At 49.8% G+C, this 21,162-nt stretch overlaps 1 protein-coding gene across 1 annotated transcript in view; it reads right to left on the bottom strand.

Moving 5' to 3' along the window:
• DOCK4 (dedicator of cytokinesis 4) overlaps positions 1-21,162 on the bottom strand; it is a 314,794-nt gene that overhangs the window by 140,961 nt on the left and 152,671 nt on the right. Inside the window, exons 5-8 of the mRNA XM_037041295.1 lie at positions 19,925-20,021; positions 17,071-17,219; positions 11,675-11,759; positions 2,199-2,350 (exon numbers count right to left, since the gene is read on the bottom strand). Of these exons, the coding sequence (XP_036897190.1) occupies positions 2,199-2,350; positions 11,675-11,759; positions 17,071-17,219; positions 19,925-20,021 (483 nt within the window). The remainder of the gene's footprint in view (positions 1-2,198; positions 2,351-11,674; positions 11,760-17,070; positions 17,220-19,924; positions 20,022-21,162) is intronic.

Raw genomic sequence — 21,162 nt, 5'->3', positions numbered from 1 at the left:
AGAGTCTCTGGGACGGTGGTCCGTATGGAGGTGCAGGGCTTTGCTGAAGCATATCAGTCATTCCCTCCCACAGATTATTAATAACCTCCCAGTTTCCTATTTTGCTGTGAGTCAGAGCTTACACTGTAAAGGTAAATCATAATACTTGCACTTGTAATACTGAATGTCCTAGACCATTAGGGAAACATTCCTCTTCGGCTCTGCCCAATACATTATCAAAAGTACCACAGGGACCCGGCGGTGTCACCCTAGGTGGAACGGATGCCAGGCCATCCATGGGGGAGCGACCACCGGGCTAATAAACCGGTCTTCTTTAAAAGATTTAAAACATGCCTGTCCTCATCGCTTTGTTGCCCACATGCATTTTTATGGGCAACATTGACCAATGTTAGGCAGCTAATTCATTAGCCATTCAGACTATATCATAAAAGGAAAACCGAGAACCCATATACATAACCCAGGAGTCCAAAGCAATAAATTTTATATTTCTTCTGTCTTTGCTTTTAGTCTCTTTTGTTCTGATGCTGAAATATTACAAAGCAAATCACCTCCCTGAAGGCATTCCATCAGCATGCCTCTCCCCACCTTACATAACTGCACTAGCATGCACCTGAAACAGCAACGATGATTCCTTAGAGCACACCGTTTCTTTAAGAATCCTAGACCAAACACCACATGCCACCTCTGTTACGTTCAAGGTTAGTTCCTGTTTGGGTGTTTACAAAGCCATCACCCTGATAGCTGAGATCCACTCACCAATCAGCTGTGTCCTCCATGACACTGTGACATGTAGGTATTATCTCATTAACCCTCCAATAATCCCATGAGGAAAGTGCTATTATTATCCTCATTTGGCAGAGAAGTCAACAGCAATAGAGAAAATTAACTGGCCCAGCTACAGAACGGCCAAGGCAGGATTCAAACCCAGGCCCTGTGACTCCACTGCCCTGGCACGAGCACACTGTACAGCGGAGCCTGTGAGAGGGGAAGGGAGACATGTTGTGCCTTGAGGAGGGAGAGAAGTTCAAACACGTTCCACAGTTCGGTGTGAGTACACATTAAAAACTATCAGTACCTCACCAATAACATAGCACTAGTCATGATTCTCTTAGTGACAGAATTGAAAGATATACTCAAAAGAAGGTGATTATAGGCAATATAAAACTTATACAGCAATAAACCATTTCAAGCAAAACAGAGAGTTCAGCTGTAGGCTGGTAGAAAAATATGTAAAGCCAGAGAAGTCTATGAATAAGGCACCAGCAGAAAGTGACTTTAATGAAGTCGCCAGGACAAGGCTCCTGTACCCGGTCACCAGGAGCACGCCTTTCCCAGCAGGCCCCAGGTGCTAGTTTCTCAGATAAAAGCTGGAGCCCACAGTGGGGCGCACAGCAGCCCTGCACAGAGCTCAGTGGCCTCGGGCGCATGCAGGTCCCAGGAGACACATTTTCTGTGGAGAATGAAGTGCAGTCTTGGGTTAGCCCCGAAACAAATTTGTAATGGGAGTTAATGAGGCTTTGGAACACAGCAGGAAGCAAAGTATCGGTCAGCCAGTGAGCTGTGTTATTTCCACTGGCCCGACTAACTCCCAGTCTGTGGCCAATTCACTGACATACACCCACTCGGGGAGGATTAGAATGAACACACGCACCCACCACGGCCGGCCTGTGCACGGCCTAAACACTAAGACGAGTTCTCCCACCTGACAGTGCAATAGCCCCTTTGAAATGCAAGCCGAAGGAGACAGCTGCAGCACAGAATGTAAAGTGTTTTGATTTCTTTGTATGAAAAACTCCAACAACCCCAATCCTATACCTCAGTTGTGCACACACACGCTTTTCTCCCTCTCTCCCCGCCTACGAGCTCCAGTCTGGGCCCTGACTCCTCTCAGAGACCTTGACACAGGCATGGTACCCCTCTCCCTCGGGTGTAGCCTCTTCCTCATTCCAGATCCTTCCCGTCAGTTCTTAATAAGCTCAGATTTCTCTCGCTCTAGTTTTTGTGAGCACCTCGACACCTGTCATCCCATCTCACACCCAGGGAAGCCTCTGGGGGCAGGAAGCTCCGACAGGGCTCCCAAGTGAGAGCACTGAGGCTGACAGAGGACAGGTGTGCAGGTCCCCTCGTCCAAAGCCTGCCAACGACCCACGCCACTTCCGCCAGGCCAGCAAGCTGGCCGCAGCCCCGTGGGTGGTTACCTGATGGGCCGGTTCTCCTTGCTGTCGAAGAGCGAGAAGATGACCTCGAGCTCCTCGCCCAGGTTGGAACACATGAGGCTCTTCATCTGCACGAACAGGTGGTGGCTGCTGGCCTGTGCCGGTGCGTCCTTCTTCCGATGTCGGTGCTCCATCTGCACGATACCCCCCAACAGAAACGTGGTGAGAAGACAATGGGACCGGACCAACTCGTGAGCTGCGGTATGAGTGTGATGTCCCCTGCTACGCAGGTGCACCTCAGCCTCTGGTGGGGTCACCTCCAATACATTCATCATGAGCGGGAAGCATGCCACGTCAAGAACGCATCGGCCAAGTCTAACCTACAGAATGTCAAGTTCAGCCCCGCCCACCGTGCATGTGCTCAAAACAAATACATTGGCCTCCAGCTGGGCCACTCTTTCGAGTTTCGCCTCAAGAGCCATCGCCTTCCTCTTCCTCTTCCTCTCCCCAGAAGAAGGAGACACAGATGGGCACCGTGGGAGGCAAAAGCGAAAACAATATCCACAAAACGTGGGCAACAGAGCACGCTGCAGGGCATCAGTGGCTGACCCTCGTGATTGCAGGGCTGACAGGCGCTGTGCCCACCGCCGCCCAGTATCATGAGAGGTGATCGTACCACCTATGGCCAGCCCAGGAAAAGAGCAAAATTCAAAATCTGTGGTATGGTTTCTACTGAATGTGTATTGCTTTTCCACGTGCATATTGTAAAGTCGAAAAACCTTAAGTGGAACCTTTATAAGCTGAAGACTGTAATTTTTTTCCTGTGGATTTGGTATCTAGTTAGATGTTAAATTTCAAATGTTCTTCCAACTTCTGAAATAAGAAACTATCAAGTTGGCAAACCATCAAGGACTCTTGCTTTAAGAATGTGGGGTTTTTTTTTTTTAATTTCATGTTAAAAGGGCACCAATGCACTAAGTAGATTCCAGCATGAAGTTCAGAGGATTCGACTGCCCCCCAGCTCACTCCCGGGGTGAGAACAAACTATTAGTCATCTTTAAAACAGCCAGACTAACTTCCCATAGATCTGACTATCATTTCCCTGATGGCGGTAGCTAAACAATGCAGCTCCAACTTCACAACTTCTCATAAGTTCTTCTGAAGTGCACTAAATTGCACAATTACGGTAGTTTTCTGAGGCAGGCAGTGGGAAATGATACCCAATTACTGGAGCAAGAAAATGTTTCTAACTTCTTGGGGTCCTACGGACACGGACCTGTGAGCTCCAGTGAGGTGTCTAAAGGCAGGAGCAGTGCTTCTGTCCACCGGTCCATCTCTCATTTCTGTCCTCAACACAGTCAGTCTCCTAGGCTACCCCTGGGGGGGCAGGACCAGGAGGGAGGAGCCTGTGGGGCTGACCACTTACTCAGCATGTGTTTGTAGAGGGTCGAGCACTGGGAAGGCTCGGACAAGGAAAACTGGGAGCAGCCCACCAGCGGGTACAGACCTCAACAAAGCGGCCACTCACCCAAACGTAAGACTTTGAGGGCAACGCACAGGCGACAGGAAGAGCTAGCATGACGCTCACACGACTCTCCACTGGGGGGGAGTGGGGTCTGCCCTGCGTCTGGACGCTCCTAGAGGCCTCCTGGGGAAGTGCCACTCCAGCCCAGAGCTGCGTGTGGGCGGGAACTACGAACCACAGGGCAGCGCTTCTCCAACTGCTGGCAGCCAAGGAAGAGGCAGATTGTTTCTCCTCCTAATCAGTATTTTCATAAAACACTAGTTCTGGGGTTTTAACTACACAATAAAGGAGTCACATCCTTTCCTTGGGTCTGAGTTTCATAACCTACTTCCACACTGGCCGCCTTTCCATGCATCAAAACATCTTCGGTAAGTACTGACTGGCTGACCAGCACCTCAGGGCAGAAATAGATCGTCGAAATTTACATGTTCAAACTAAGTTTAAACCAAACATAGCTGGGAATGCAACAGCATAAAATCACCAGAATGTTTCCTGCTTTTATCTTTTAATTTGAACTACTCAAAGAGTAAATGGTTAAAACTATAACATGGACCAAACACACCCATAATCGTCTGTCAACAGGTGTGCTGCAGACATCCCCATAAAAGTACAGAAAAGGTACATTTTCTTCTAAAGTGGCCTCAGCTTTGTGGACTGTGCTGGCCATAATTACTGGAAAACAGTTCCTATGGGGAAAATTTCTCACTATAGGAGGAGGCATGACTCTGCCTTGTTTCCTACGAAGGTTGCTCTATGTTGCGTTTTTAAAGTTCTTTTCACCGGGGCAGAGGTGACATCAGCAGTCATAAAACTACATCTCTCTAACTCACAAATAAGCTCTTCCCCCCTGAAATCGCCAACTTCCTGATTTACTTGCAGGTTAGGGTAACACCGCACAAACTACTATGGAGACACGAATGACTACTACGGGCTGGAGCCAGGGGACTGTTTTTAAAACCTGAGGAAAGGAACGGACTTCCACCAGGTATCAGGTCTTTACTCGCTGCCAAGTTCCCCGATCAGTCCTGACCTTCACTGAAAACCGAGGGAAACGCTGGCTGTTCCTCATGCAAAGCACCAGCTACGTCTAGATCACAGCGTCCAGACTCCAATGCATGCGCCATCACCAAGGGGCCCATCACAAATCCTCACACCCAGGTCCAGTCTCACATTAAATGAGGATTTCTAGGGGACGGGGCGGCAGACAGTGGTACTTTGAAAAGCTCCCCAGGTGACTTTAAGGGCAGCCGGTTGGGAATCACATGCAGAGATGCAAATCACAGCTGAATGGAAACGGCTGTCACATCTTTTGCATGATGAACAGCACCTTGGAACTGCTGGTCTCTGCGTGCACACCAGCAGCCGCCCTGCCCGAGTCTACTGCCTGTGCACATGACTTGAGGCCTCCCACTGCCACACGCCGCCCTCATCCTCCCTTCCTCCAGGGCTGGAAAGGATTTGGACTTAAGGAGGTATGATTACTTGTTTACTTCTTGGTAATTTGCTACTTCGGGGAACTATGAAAAATATCTGTGAAAATATTGCTACCATAACAAAACTCAAAAGGCATGTTCACATTCTGTGAGCTATAATTTGGGAGTTGCAGCAGAGAGACAAAAGCCCATCTCGGAAATAATTTATGGTTGCAAAGCCACCTACCAGTGACTCAGAACGTACTTACAGCTCAGCTAGAGTGCTGATTAGGAACACAAACAGATTCATTCCAAAGAGTTAAGTGACACAAATGTGTCACCCTCGACTAATGCATCCATTACTTGGTGAGTCTTTGACATCACGCTTTCCATCTTCGGCGCTAGTGACTGTCAGGCTGCATACTTCTCTGCTATGGGGGTGCCCCGGGCTGTGGAGGGTGATCAGCAGCACATGGCCCCCACCCACCAGATGCCCGAAGCACCTCTCCCCACCCCCACCCCACCCCGTCCCAGTTGTCTCCAGACACCTTGGGGAAGGGCAGGGGGGACTGCCTGTTTGAGAAGCACGGGTCTACCCTCTAAGGACCACGAAACAAGCAGGTGATGGGATTTACAAAACCACAGAAGGTTTCCACACAGACCCTGGGTCTGCACAAATGGCCAGAGCATCCAGCGGCGGAGGTTCCCATTATTCACAGCAAAACCAGGGCCCAGCTGCTGGCAGGAAGCCAAACCTTCCACAGGACATATGTTGGCACCGTGGGGTTCAGCACTTCTCACTGCTCGGATGAGCACAATTAGGCGAGAGAGATCTGCTAACTGGGCGGTCGAGCGCCTAAACCGGAGTTCTTTTTTTTTAAATGATGCAGTATGGACATAGTGAGATGCTAACACCTGTGTCTGAAAGTGATACAGAGAAGGGGGGAAAGGCAGAAAACTGTACTTGAACGACAATAAAAAATGTTAAATCTAAATAAAAGAAAGTGACACGGAGAAGATGCCGTAAAAAGAGAAGTGGCAACATCCTCCGCGGGGGCCTTGGGCTCCATACCATGGAGTCACACTAAACCACCAAAGTGACAACAAGAGGTTGGCGCAGGGAGGCGCTGCCACCACTCCCTGGGAAGTCCAGGTTGTCCCTCACTTTGATGTCGCCCAGAGAAACAGACCCAGTGTCATGAACCACGTGAGTGTCCCAGGCCAGGGTGGAAACAGGCCCCGGAAGCTGCCTTGAGGGAGAAAACAGGCCCCTCGGAATGGAGTCACCTGGGTTTTCCTTGGGCTATTTCCTTTGCTTTGGACACACAACCATGACTCCGGGGAGATTCAGTGTTTGTATGAAATCACAGCGTTTTACTTCCCTCATCTGTGAATGAAGACTATGTACTAGGAGTTGAGCTACAAAATACAAAAACACAAACAAAACCCAAGCCCTGCCAAGGCCGTCATGGCTAATTGATGGCAGTTCCTCCCCACCAATCACAGTCACTGCCCGTCAGTCACAGCCCAGATGACAACCCCACCATATGGACACGGTACCTCCAGCGGCCACCACTAACACACGGGAAATGTTGACAGAGGAAATCAATTCGCCACTCCACAGGCACCGTGAAGTGAAAGAAACAGAGATAAAATGGCTGGCACACGAAATCAGACTAGGGAAAATACAAAGCACTTGTGCCAGACGCTGTTCGTTGTTGAATCAGATGTTTGACACCCCCACCTAAATGTGAGGACATGACTGTGCTGTGGCCAATGAGATGTAAGTGCAAGGGTTGTGCAGAACTGGCAGGAAGGTTCATTGAAGTAGCTGAATCAACTGAGAGGAAACTTTCTCCTCCTTACTGCAGGACAGCAGATGCAATGGCTAGTGTTCTTGCAGCTATTTTGTACTTTGAAGCATTCCTGATGGAAGCCACATTCTGCATAGCAGGAAGATAACAACTTGTATTCACTTTGACAATGGGACACCACAAACAAGCCCAGGACTCCTTGCTTCTGAAATTGCACATTGTGAGAGATAACTAAATTCCTATCACACCCAAGCTTTTATTATTTATTTCATAAACACAACAAAAATCTAATCTTAACCTTTATCATATAAGGTACCAATTATCCCGGACATCTTGCCTATCTAATGAGAATAAACTAAAAATGAGAAAAAAAAGAAAATCAAGCGAATGCTTAAGCACTTTGCAAATATAATGTCAAGGCAATGCCTTCTACCTGTGTTTCTTATTTAATCGTCATTTTAAAAATCATAGTAAGAATTACAATCCCAATTAGCAGATGAGGAAACTGAGGTTCTGAGAGATCAAGCAGCAAGTCCAGGACCACAGAGCTGGTAAAGAGAAGGGGTAGAAGTCACCCTTGTTATTTGGGTCTACAGCCACGGTTTGTTCATGACACCATAATGACCTCAGAAAAGCTGACTGCCTATTGAGTGCAGAGCACTGTACAAGGTGGTCTTGGGTGTAATGGGAGAAATATAAGGTGCAGTGCCCACTCTAAAGAAACTTCAAACTGAGAGATTTAAAAAGAAAAAATAGTGAGAGACAAAATATAATACTCAAAACAATGGCACCTTAAAGGCTAAGATCGACAACTAAATTACATGGATTTGATTTGTTATAAAAACTAAGAGGTAATGAGGGCTTTAACTTGGAACACTCTTATTTCATTCCATCCTCCTTCTCTGCCTCCCTGCAGATAACCTTGAACTGTGTTCTCACTACACACAAGACCCTCAGCACAGCAGCCGTAAATGCGAGCATGAAATGCCACTCTAGGAAGTTCAATGTAAAGGAAATCCTCTACAAAAACATAATTTATTTCAACTGGTACAAGGAGACAGAGATGATCCAAACAGATCAATGATTAAGGAAAAACTGAAAGGGGTATGAAGAACAGCTTTCTCAAATCAGACACAAGCCCTCATGAACTTCCAGATGACTGTTCCCAGTGTGTCTCAGATCCAGCAAGCCTCAGGTCAAGGACATCCCACGGTAAACACTGCAGGCTAGGAAAGCTACCTCCAAAGAGGCAGGGTCCTCAGAAAAGGAGTCTGGTATTTACTACGGGCGTCCCTTCTAGGGACATTATGGTAAGGCGCACCCCTGCTTCCACTGCAGCGTTATTTACAACCACAACTGTGAAGGTCTGGAAGCAGCCCAAGTGCAATGAACAGATGAGTGGGAAAAACAACTATGGAATATGGACACAATGGGATTCTACTTGGCCATAAAAAAGGAGAAAGTTTCACCCTTTGCGACAGCAAGGATGGACCTGGAGAGTATTATGCTAAGTGAAATAAGCCAGTGAGAGAAAGATAAACACCGTATTACCTCACTCATATGTGGAATCTAATGAAAAAAACTGAACTAACAAGCAAAATGGGACAGACTCACGGATAGAGAGATGAAAGTTAGTGGTGAGGGGGAGGTTAGGGAGTGGAGAGTCTTAACAAAAAGGACAAAGGACTCATGGACACGGACGACAGTGTGGTGTCTGCAGGGTGGGGCGGGGGTCTGAGGAGACTAAATGGTAGTGGGAAAAATAAAATTTAAAAAATTGAAAAAATACCTTTTAATACTTATAACTGCTTAGGGTAAACACCATTCAAATAACCAAGGTTTTATTTTCATTTAAAATATTTGTTTATTTTTTGGTCATGAAATGTTTCTTGTAGAAATTTGAAATATATTTAAACAATACAAAAAAGTCACCTCTACTCTCTTCAGAAAAATACATTTTGATGGTTATATATCCTTTTTGTGTATATATTATAGTTGAAAACCTTGTTTAAAAAAAAAAGCCAGACTTCCAGCCAAGATGGAGGCATAGGTAGACACACTGTGCCTCCTCGCACAACCAAAATTATGGGCAACAAAAATTTAGAAACAAAAAAACAACCAGAGCAGACAGAAAACTGAACTGTACAGAAGTCCGACAACCATTCATCCAGACCAGTAAGAGGGGCGGAGTTAGCAGCTGGCAGAGAGGGGTCGCAGCAGGAAAAGGCCTTGGTTGGCAGAACCCCAGCACAGGGTGGCAATGGGCAGACTCAGTGAGGTGCACAAGGTGGCTGGCTGACTTTGGTCACACATTCGCGCTCAGATAAACCAGACAAAAATGGGCAGCAAGACAGACCGCGCCACCAGGGCCGCAGCAACCGGAAATAAAGCCTAAAAGCACAGGTTGAAAACACTTATGGGAGTCGAGGTGCCAGGAGAGACTCCCAGCCTCACAGGAGAGTTCGTTGGAGAGACCCACAAGGGTCCTAGAACATACACAAGCCCACCCACTCGGGAACCTGCACCAGAAGGGCCCAATTTGAGTGTGGGTAGTGGGGGAAGTGACTGAAATCCAAGAGAGCGCAGAACAAGCGCCATTGCTCCCTCTCTGACCCCGCCCCCACATACAGCATCACAACCCACTGACGTGGGTTGACCCACCCTGGTAAACACCTAAGGCTCAGACCCTCATAAGTAACAGGTGCAACCAGACCAAAAAAAATTGGCTTAAATGGAAGAACAGATCAAAGCTCCAGAAATAATACTTCTAAGCGACCAAGAGACAGCCAACCTATCAGATGCACAGTTCAAAGCACTGGTGACCAGGATGTTCACAAAACTGGTTGATTTTGGTCGCAAATTAGATGAAAAAATGAAAGCTACACTAAGTGAAATGAAGGAAAATGCACAGGGAACCAATAGTGATGGGAAGGAAACTGGGACTCAAATCAATGGAGTGAACTAGAAGGAAGAAAGAAACAACCAAACAGAAAGGAATGAAAAAGCAAGAATTTTAAAAAATGAGGAGAGGCTTAGGAATTTCCAGGGCATCTTTAAATGTTCCAACATCCAAATTATAGGGATACCAGAAGGGGAAGAAGAGCAACAACAAATGGAAAACTTATTTGAACAAATAATAAAGGAGAACTTCCCCAGTCTGGCAAAGAAAATACACTTCCAGGAAATCCAGGAAGCTCAGAGAGTCCCAAAGAAGTTGGACCCAAGAAGGAACACACCAAGCCACATCATAATTACATTACCCAAAATTAAAATGAAGGAGAGAATTCTAGAAGCAGCAAAAGATAAGGGGGCAGTCACCTACAAAGGAGTTCCCATCAGGCTGTCAGCTGATTTCTCAAAAGAGACCTTACAGGAAAGAAGGGGCTGAAAAGAAGTATTCCAAGTCATGAAAGGCAAGGACCTACATCCAAGATTGCTCTATTCAGCAAAGCTTTCATTTAGAATGGAAGGGCAGATAAAGCGCTTCTCAGATAAGGGCAAGTTAAAGGAGTTAATCATCACCAAGCCCTTATTATATGAAATGTTAAAGGAACTTTTCTAAAAAAAAAGATAAAAAATATAAACAGTAAAAAGATAGCAAACTCACAGTTATTAACAACCACACCTAAAACAAAAGCAAACTAAGCAAACAACTAGAACAGGAACAGAGTCACAGAAATGGAGATCACATGGAGGGTTAGCAACAGGGGAGTGGGAGGAGGAGAGAGGGGGAGAAGGTACAGAGAATAAGTAGCATAGATGGTGGGGAGAAGATAGACAGGGGGAGGGCAAGAGTAGTGCGGGAATTGTACAAGCTAAAGAACTTACGACACATGGACATGAACTAAAGGGGGGAATGTGGGTGGGAGGGGGTGTGGAGAGGAATGAAGGGGGGAAATGGGACAACTGTAATAGCATAATCAATAAAATATAATTTTTTTAAAAAGCCATAGCATAACTAGAATCGCACCTGAGGACGTGGCTTTTGAAAGCCCTCCCCAATCACCTTCTCTGATTTCTGGTTTTTAGAGAGCTTCGGTCATGTGGAGAATTATGTCTATTTTACACAAGTATTGAGAACACAAAGCAGATTGGACCAGATGTGAGGAACCCAGATGCCTAGAAAATAACTGGAGTATTCCAAGTTGAAGGCCTCACTACTTCTTGGGGTTTTTTGTTTGTTTTAAAGATCTTATTTATTTGTTTTTAGAGAGTGGGGAAGAGTAGGAGAGAAATATCAGTGTGTAGTTGCCTCTCATGTGCCCCATACTGGGGACCTGGCCTGCAACCTAGGCATGTGCCCTGGCTGGGAATTGAACTGGTGACTATTTAGTTTGCAGCCTGTGCTCAATCCACTGAGCTACACCAGCCGGGGCCTTCTTGGTTTTTATAACAAACATGAAGTTGGGAGACACTATGCTGGGCAATATGTTTGAGTGTTTCAGGTTAGTCACAGGCCTCACCACTGAGAGCCAACTGGGGTGTGGGAGGGCCCGGCACCAGATGGAGGCCATGGGACAGGCTAGGGTGTGGGAGGGCCGGGCCCCAGATGGAGGCCAGGGAGGCACATTCTGGCATCTGGTGGGGGCGGGGGACCCGCACATTGAGGAGCCAAGACTGGACACAGCTAGTCACAGCCTTGTCATGAGTCACAGCAGACGAACATGCAGGGCCTGCAAGCATTCCACCAGGCCAGGCAAAAGCACGGAGAGGGCTGTGGAAACCACGGAATCACAGGGCGGCGGAGCCAGCACCACCTGCACCTACCAGGCGGTAGAGTTCAGTAACACTGACATCCTCCGGGTCCACCATGGCGTACTCCTTCCTGGGTACCAGGTCCAGGCCCAGCTGCCTGCAACACAAATGGCAAAGTTTGTGAAAACAGTCACCTTCAGGGACAGCATTAACCATCGTTATTGTTTACTACGTCACCTTGGAATGAGACACAGCTTTCCCACCCCTGCGTCTTCCACGGCGCTACTTGTTCCCATATTGGGGTGGCCCCATGACCAGGCTGGGCCCAGGGCAGGGGTGGAAAGACAGATGATGATGAGAGGCGGGCAAATATGTGGGGCAGACTGGCACTGTCAGCGGGGTGATTCTGCCCCTGGGGACCTCGGCATTACACAGAGGGAGTCCTGCGCACCCCACAGAGTCCCCCCACAGAAACACTTCCACAGTGGGCTGGGGGGAAATCAGAGCAAGACGTGACTCCGTCCCAGGGATGAGAGCTGCAGAGGGGAGGTAGGCCTGTAGGATTTAACTGGGCACCAAAATACCCAGTGCCGTTCGGAGCTATCGTAACTCATTTCTAATGGGACTCACAGGCAACGTGTGCACTGGCATCATTCACTCATGGCAAGTTCTGCCACCCGTCCCTTGGAGAAACTCAGGGGAGGCAGGGACAGTGTGAGGGCAGCCCAGGTCCGGGATAGGGTGGAGAAATGGTGGAGTCCCCGGGGTCAGGTTTCACTGTGGTTGATGTGCCTCTCCCTGTGCTGAGACATTTTCTAAGGCAGTTCTGTCCAGTCTCGGGAGGATGGAGTGGAGCGGCGGGTGTGGGATGTCTCACCTCCGACAGAGGAAAAACAGCCAACTCCCTCTGGGGCCTTGACTCCCCCCAGGACGCGCACACTGTGCCGCTGCTCTCACTTCTAGACCATTTTACTCATCTCCTTAACCACCCACGACCAGCCCACGGGGTTCATGACGCCNTGGAGAAATGGTGGAGTCCCCGGGTCAGGTTTCACTGTGGTTGATGTGCCTCTCCCTGTGCTGAGACATTTTCTAAGGCAGTTCTGTCCAGTCTCAGGAGGATGGAGTGGAGCAGCGGGTGTGGGATGTCTCACCTCCGACAGAGGAAAAACAGCCAACTCCCTCTGGGGCCTTGACTCCCCCCAGGACGCGCACACTGTGCCGCTGCTCTCACTTCTAGACCATTTTACTCATCTCCTTAACCACCCACGACCAGCCCACGGGGTTCGTGACGCCTTTGTCATGCCCTGCAGAGCGAGGCCAGGACACCGGCTCTCTGCGAGGCGACCCTCAACTTCCTGGGCCCCTCCTCTGCATCCCTTTGTACCGTAACTCCACCGGACACACGGCCACCCTTCCTCGCTTCTGCGTGTGTTTCTAGCTCCCGAAGTTCTCTGCTCGCAAGGCAACCTCATTAGAGAGGTATTGTAAATAGAACTGGTTGAGTCAGCGCCTGCGTCAGCCAAGCACTGCCCCAGCCACCCCAAGGAGTGTTTGTTCTTAAGAAGATGAGGAGACCATGGCCTCTCAATGGCAGAAACCATGGTTCAGATACCAAAATAGTCTCTAAATCTCCATCAATTACGATTCTGCTTGAGAAGCTTAACAACCATTCGTTTTCAAAATACCCACGTCTCCCAGGGATGGGCTCCTCTGTGTCCTCTGAAAAGTTACACATGGAAGCCCAAACCTGCATGACTGGAACGAGGGACCCGAAGGAGGTGATAAGGCTGGGTGAGGCTTAAGGGGCGGGGGGTGGTGAACGCCACAGTACGGGTGTCACAAGAAGTGACAGAGACATCAGTGATTCCCCCTCTCGGTGTGAGCGCAGAGAAGAGGCCACATGAGGACAGTGAGAAAATGGTCCCGGGCAAGCAGGCCCTCAGCGGACACCAGTCTTGTCGGCACCTTGGTCATGGACTTCCAGCCCCCAGACCTGTGGGGAACCAACTCCTGTTGTCTCAGCCACCCCGTCAGCAGGATGGTGTTACAGCAGCCTGAGCAGATCGGCCCGGCCCCAGGGGTCCTGAGGGGTCCAGTCCCCACACCCCTGTCCCTTCCAAGGGAAACCACTGGGCTGCCACATAAGGCACAACCGGACACGGGGTCAGTGCTGCTGAGGGAAAATTGCCTAGCAACGGAGAGAGGACACATAACCACACACGGTCACAGCCTCTGCCTTCCCCAGACGCCCCCTAAGGGGAGGGGCCTGCCCATGTTGCCTTCTGGTGGTGGGGGAGGGGGGTGTGACACAGCCTAGTCTCTGACCGTCTCCTTCCCCGGAGCCACACCTGGCTGCTCACTGGCCAGACCCTGACTGTGGACAGCTCATCCACGAAGTGGCCGGCAGCTCACAGGCAGTGGGCAAGAACCATGCAGTGCGGACAGCAACAGCAGACTGGCTCTCGTGAGCTGCTTGTAAATCTGGGGATTCAAACAGCATCAGCCTTGTAGCAAAAGGAAGCAAAGCTGTGCAGGGCAGCTGGCTCACATCACCGTGGAGTCCGTGGGTCAAGGCCACCTCCAGCTACAGAGGCCCCAAAAGAGGTATGGGCTCCAGAACCTTCCAGGGCTGTGGGGCCTCGGAGCAAGTACTTCCCTCCCCTATAGCCCCAACTGCTCGGCTGTCGGCTCCCGGGACTCTCGGCTGTGCGAAGGGAGTTTTATCTGCTTCCACTTCGTTAGTTCCCTGGTGTATCCTGAGGGTAACCTCCCGCTGTTGGAGGTCTCCAGGTTCCCAGAGCAGGAGCAGAGCAGTGCTTTAAAAAGACGAGGAAGAAATGGGGTGAACAGGGAGCGGGCAGGTGGATGGGGGCACACAGGATTTGGGAAGCCCCTGGGGAATGGAGGGGCGGGTCTCTGGGAAATGAGGCAGGAAGGAGGAACCAATTCTCTGTCCCACACACTCCCTGCGGGAAAGTCAAGGGACAGCAGAGAAGTCCAGGGAACAGACACAGGGACCACTCTGGGACTCCTGCTTGAGGCTCCCAGGACAGAAAACGTCTTCGCCCAGCCCCACCAGGGAACAGGTGGATCAATGACCCCTCCACGCATGCTTCCCTTCCCCAGAGGGCGTGGCTTCGCCACTCAGCAGTTTGCTGGACAACCTGAGGTTGAACACATTCCTAACTTACAGCGATCCACGGGTCCACATGCTGACGAGTCCTTTTAGGGCAACCAGACCTAGTTTAATATGTGAAAGAATGACCTGGACTGACTTCCCACTGAGCACTCTTCAGTAAGGAAACTAACACTTCAAGGAGGAGACCCATGTACCATCTGTGTGCGGCAAGTCATTTTTCAATAGAACGTCAAAGACATTCAGAGAAAACAGAGAGCGCAGGAAACGCATGACTTCGAGGATGATCCAAATACATTCTATTGCTCATGTTCATGCACCAACGTTTTACCAACTTACTCAGCCACAGAAACGCCCAAAGCACAGGCTAGAACTACCAGAGTCAAAACGGAGTCAGGATTCAGTCACAGTCATGTTTTTCCTGCCTGTCCTCCTGGGTCCCCCCTTTCCTGACACTGGAAAAGGACCGTGCTGCCTGCTCTCTGTTTCTTGGTGTTTTGATAAGCAAACTTTCTCCAACTTGAATTCTATTTACAAACAGAGTCTTCTAAACAGGGAGCAGCATCATGACTAAGAGCCAGTACAATTTGGTGGAAACTCAGTTTAAAAAAAAAAAGGAGCACATTGATGACAGAGCGACAGGGGCACACTCAGATTCCTTTAGACCCACCCCATGTCCCCCAGGAAGACTGGGGCTCCAGGCAGATGGCTGGCAGACCTTCTCTCCCGGGGCCGGGACAAGCCGCATGCGAATCACATGGTCCTGCAGCAAGCGGGCCCCGGGCCCACCAAGTCCAGCCCACTCCCCTCTACAGGAGAACACGCTGAAGTCCAGAGGGGCTNCACATTGATGACAGAGCCACAGGGGCACACTCAGATTCCTTCAGACCCACCCCATGTCCCCCAGGAAGACTGGGGCTCCAGGCAGATGGCTGGCAGACCTTCTCTCCCGGGGCCGGGACAAGCCGCATGCGAATCACATGGTCCTGCAGCAAGCGGGCCCCGGGCCCACCAAGTCCAGCCCACTCCCTTCTACAGGAGAACACGCTGAAGTCCAGAGGGGCTCAGGAAGGTGTCTCAAGGCCTAAAAGAGCCAGTTCCTAAAGAATCATCATGGGGCCCCCGCACACCTGGATATGTTTTTCATCCCCGCCCCCGACTCCAAGGAAGGAATCAGCCAGAGATAAACAAATGAGGGCCACTCTGCTGACCGTCTGCCAAAGGATGGCATGTCTCACTCCACAAAGCGCCAGGAGTAGTGGGGGTGCCATGGGGGGGTTACGAGGTCTGACAGGCCCAAAGAGGCAGACCTGTGTGCACGAGACCAGTCGTGGCTATGAGGAGGGCCTGCCGGTAAGGCACTCGTCTGCAGGAACCAGAGGTCCAGAGGTAGAGCACCTTCCCACGGTGGGGGGGGGGGGGGGGCTCTCTGCCCCCAACTGTCCTTTCCAGGTTCTAGAAGCAGCGAACTCCCCTGTGCTGTGCCTCCTGCCATGTCCCTCTGCTATCTGCGTTTCTTTGTCACTCTAAGACCTTTGAAGGACCAAATAGCAGGGGGAGGTTTGGGAGGGGAAAGGAGGGCAATATTGAGGGCCCTCTAACTCCCTTAAAGTTAGAGCCAGACAAGCTCAGGAACAGAGTCAGAGCTGGTGTTTTCGAGTTCCTCTCCCACATATTAGCAATCATCCTTACTTAGCGCAGGATCAGCCTCAATCAGAGCTTTAAGTGATTAGATTTACTATTTCACGCGCCTGTTACTATGGTCACTTAGTTTTATTTAAGAGTAAATCTCGGTCAAGAGCAGCTTCTGAGTTCTGCCAAGCAGCTCCTCCAAGAGGCTGATCCACGTGCACGAGAGCAGTCTCAGCTGTGAGGAGGCGCTCCGCGGGCAGACTTCCCCAGGAGCTGCAGATTTCGGCATCCCTTGCAGACTGCACAGGCGACCTCTGACCACAGCACGGAGAGGTGTATGTTTGAAGGAACTACATTCACCAAACCAAAAGCCCACCTGAAACCCAGACCAGTCTGGCGGGAGCCATGTCTCACGTGCCTGTGAACAGTTCATGTTCATGAGCAAGGGCCAGCAGCGGGCCACACAGGGGACCAGCGAGCAGACAGCAGCCCCGTCCCACCCTGACCAGTCCTAGGAGGTATGGTTCTCGGCTCCGTCAATGACAGTTTGTAACAAATCCCCCAAAACAGACGACTGCAAAAGCCCTATGAAGTGTCCCCTGGAGATAATGCCACATATCAGCTCATGCTCTGTCCTGGTGTTCACCCCTGCCCCCGCCCCCCTGAGAAGGCGGCCCCTGCAGGGGACAGTACTCACTCGTTGCCCCAATCGAGGCGGGCAGTGATGTGGCGCTTCACGTCCCTCATCCGGTCGTGGGTCAGATGGCCCACCAGCACCTGCCGCCGCAAGTCCAGGATCTCGTTCATGATGTGCCACAGCCGGTGGAAGAGGTCACCTTCATTTCTCTAGGAAATACAGCCAGACTCAGCAGCCGGTCCCCAGCATGGCCACGGAGGAAATGGAGGGGCACGTCCTATGCACTGGCATCTTTGGGGACAGATTCTTCCTTAGCAGATTCTGGCCCCGTGTCCGCAAACACACTTGCCGCTCTGTCCACTGTCACTCTGATGATACTGCCTCCCTCCCCAAGAGGCCAGCGTCCCCTCTGAGACTGCCCCACATGGGTGCTGCGTCCATGTGCCCCACACCTGCGGCTCCACCCGGTCCGGTCTCGGGCTGCCTCCTTCTCCACGCAGCAGAAATGCAGTGTGAGACTTGGAGTGTTTTAGAGAACGGGGAAGTTTTTACTTGCCTACATGAAAACGGCGTGAGTCTGACAGACCCACATTCACACTCAGGCCCCCACAGAGCACAGAGCACAGGGCCCAGGACAGACCGTCTCTGGTAAGATCTGAGGAGCAGACTGCATGGCGGAGATGAACAAACTCCCTGCCGAAGGCCCCACACAGATCACCCAGGAAAAGACGGCTGCTGTACTTCTCCTACGTTTTTTGTGGTTTTACCAGTGATATGTTAAGTGACATTTTAAACGACATTACTTAGGCCCTCACCAATGTTATTCGGTAGAGTAAGGCATTTTTCAAGCATTTACCACGTGCTTCAATGCTCAGTGTTCTCCTACCAAGTGCGTCTCTCGCACTGCTCAGGATTATGAGACACAACTGGCCTCGTCAAACACCTTCCAACGGCTGAAGAACAGCATGGGCAGCACCCCACTCCAGCACAGGTGCCTTAAACTAAAATGGGCACCACTGAACATGAGTATCAGGAAGACAGAACCCAGAAGGTCCAACGCAGCCAAGTCAGCCTCCTTCTCAAGGTCAAAAATCTGGCATCTCCTGGGTGAACTCTGAATTTGTTCCCAATGTATCTGACTACCATTTCAGTGCCCCAGGAAATGGTAAATAATTCCGTCTCCACCGCCCAGAGTAGTAGGTGGTAAGGAGGGTACTCCGAGAGCTCACAACACAGGACTTTCAAAGCCCATCTAGTATGTCCCCAGAATAGATGCCGGACACCTCAAAGGCAGGACAAAATAGCCAGAAAAGGCAGAACCGAGAGGCAATGCAGCTTTGCTCCCCACACCACACACAGGGAAGCGCCGGCCCAGGTCTCCGAGTGGAAAACGCACTGCCGTTATTTTTATCCATCTCATGCTGGGTGTCAGGAGGCAGTCATTTGAACATTTCGAATAGTTTCATTTTCCATGTCACCGGCATGCACAATGTTATTTTAAGTAAAATAATACCTGGATTTTATATTCACTCCAACATATTATTTTTTTTAATCTCCAAAGGAGGCCTTTGTCCCCTCAGCAGCGTCCCCACCCAGAGCTTGATGACCTTGACCTTGCATTTACCAGATTTCTGCCCAGCGGGGACTCGGGCATTTCCTCTGAGGCTGCCCTGTGGACTCTGCTCTTGAGTCCTAAAGCCACTGGGCCCAGTCAGATGAACCCAAAACCAAAAGGGTTTGTCTTGGGGACATTTTAAGACTCTCCTGCCTCAATCAAATACCCGACTGCATTTCATGGGGAACAAACAACAAACACTGTCCCCCTGTGCCCACATCCCTCACTGATTTGGACTGATTCTCTGGCAGGCTTTTCAAATCGCTTTGTCAGGATAAGAACACCTTCGTATTTTGAACACATCTCTCCAAATCATTAAGCTGTTCTATACCTTCCTTTGAAAATCAAAAAAGAACTTAGCACCCCCAAATTTCCAGGGGTTCCGAGTAGGGGCTCTACCACGTCAGAATCCAAGCCCAGACCACGCTCTCAGCTCCCGGCCTCCCGTCCCTCACAGTGAGCTGGGGCGGTCAAGGTCATTCTTGTCTCCAGTGGGTGTGGGGATTTGGGTGAGATACTGTAGACAGGGTGCTCCCACGGCACTCACTGAGTGTGGTTCGCTCTAGTGAGTAAATCAGTACCCACACAGGGGCCCCCCCGAACACCGCATTCCCTTTTTTAATTCAAGAAACATTCCTTTTTATGGTACCTTTAGCAAATTCTCATTGATTCTGGGTAAATAGTCTAACGCTCTCAGTACATGTGAATTATGTAGCAAATTAAAATACAATAAAATACCACCAATATGAAAATTATGTAGAAAATAAGTCTGTTTCTCCCTTAAATTTAAATATTTTCAGAAAGCTTTACATTAGTTTCCCGTAAAACACCCTCTTTGATCAGATGCCAGGGAAACGATCCCTGATGTTCTTATGGCCAGAAGAACTTCCAGGCCCATGCACGGTGCACACAGGGAGCAAGCACACGCAGGCTGTCCCTCACCCTCGGTGTCCTTGACTCCCGGAGGAGTGCTGGGGACACAGAGCAGCTGTTCCAACACTGGTCCCTGCTTCCGCTTATTCAGCTTTTTTAAAAAAAGATTTTATTTACTTATTTTTAGAGGGGAAGAGAGGGAGAAAGAAAGAAGCATCCACGTGTGGTTGCCTCTGACACGCCCCCTACTGGGAATCTTGCCTGCAACCCAGGCCTGTGCCCTGACTGGGAATTGAACCAGTGACCCTTTGGTTCAGTTCTCAGGCTGGCACTCAGGCCACTGAGCCACACCAGCCAGGGTCCCCTTCAGCTATTTGTTAAAGCAATTCTCTGTTAAAAGAATCATGCCATCGGGAGGGGACCTACCACATAGAGCTGTTTCCACATGGCTCCCCAGTCTCGCAGCGTCGATGTCATTTCTGTGATGACAGAGTCTTCGGTGGGAATGATCATTTCAAATTGCCTGTGAAATTAAAAAAGAAAAAAGAAGTGCATATGCAAATATCATGGACAACCACTTTCTCTGGAACTCCCTAAACAATAAACTAGGAAAGGAAGCTGCCACTCGACTCTGGGTTCTGCAGTGACCCGGGTGGGTTCTGAACTGGTGTTTGGCAAGCCCTGTGGGTGACAGCAGTGCCATCCCAAAGGGACCAGCCACGCCACCCAGAGTCGAGGAGGGTGGTGACAAAGAGGTAACATCAGAAAAGTTCTGCTTCAGCCCCAGATGGACCACGAAACAGCAGCTTGTTGAAGTTCTCCAGGCCCCCAAACCCTCACCTGTGACATGTGGCCACCAGGCTTACCTTCCTGGGACAGGGCCTTTGCATTCCACGGCCTGCAGCCCCAGGGCCCTGAGGGTGTGACTCGCTTGGTTCACTAACAAGGACCTGATGGCTGCAAACATCCCAACTCAGGAGATGCCAGGTACTGACTAACACTGCCTGGATGTCATTACCACTTCATTTTCATTGTCTGTAATCGGAGCCCTGGAAAATGATGTCACCTATCAGCAATGTTTTCACATGCTGTCATACTTATGCAGGGCTTAAGCCCACACAGGTTTTCGAGTATCCATTACAAAATGTCTCTCTCTATGATCAGGGCAATGTATTCTCCCTATTTCTTCTCTATAAATCAGCAATTATACTTGGAAAATACTCAGCCCAGTATCTAGTAAGGTGGGGTCCCACTGTTGAGCAGATAGATAAGAAGGTTTGGGGGTGGGGCACAAAAGGACTTAATTTGTTCTCTGCGCCTAACAATAACCTTTGTTCATGGCAAGTTTCTTTTCTCAGGTTCTTTCCACTTTTACGCAAGTTAAAATGGTTAAGTGGTTATTACTACCACTTCTCCAAAGAATGCTACCGACTACATTGATGAGGATTATTTTCTTCATTCGAGTTTTTTTCCCCAAGGACAACATCTAGTACTTAGAAGATAACAGCATATTAGGCTCTGAGCCAGGAAAATGACTTCTTAGCATGAGGTCCGTTGATGCTCTGCAGTTCCTTTTTCATTTATGTCCAAAGAGGGTGTAACTATCTTTTGTTGAGTCTTTATGGGAACTGAAGTCCTGCCTTGATTTCTTCCCCAGCAGAGCC

Source organism: Sturnira hondurensis, unplaced genomic scaffold, assembly GCF_014824575.4.
Source record: "Sturnira hondurensis isolate 20B ecotype Veracruz unplaced genomic scaffold, ASM1482457v3 Scaffold0002840, whole genome shotgun sequence".
Classification (NCBI taxonomy): Eukaryota; Metazoa; Chordata; class Mammalia; order Chiroptera; family Phyllostomidae; genus Sturnira; species Sturnira hondurensis.
Note: the sequence above shows the minus strand (reverse complement) of the source record. Positions and strands in the feature narration are given on the sequence as shown.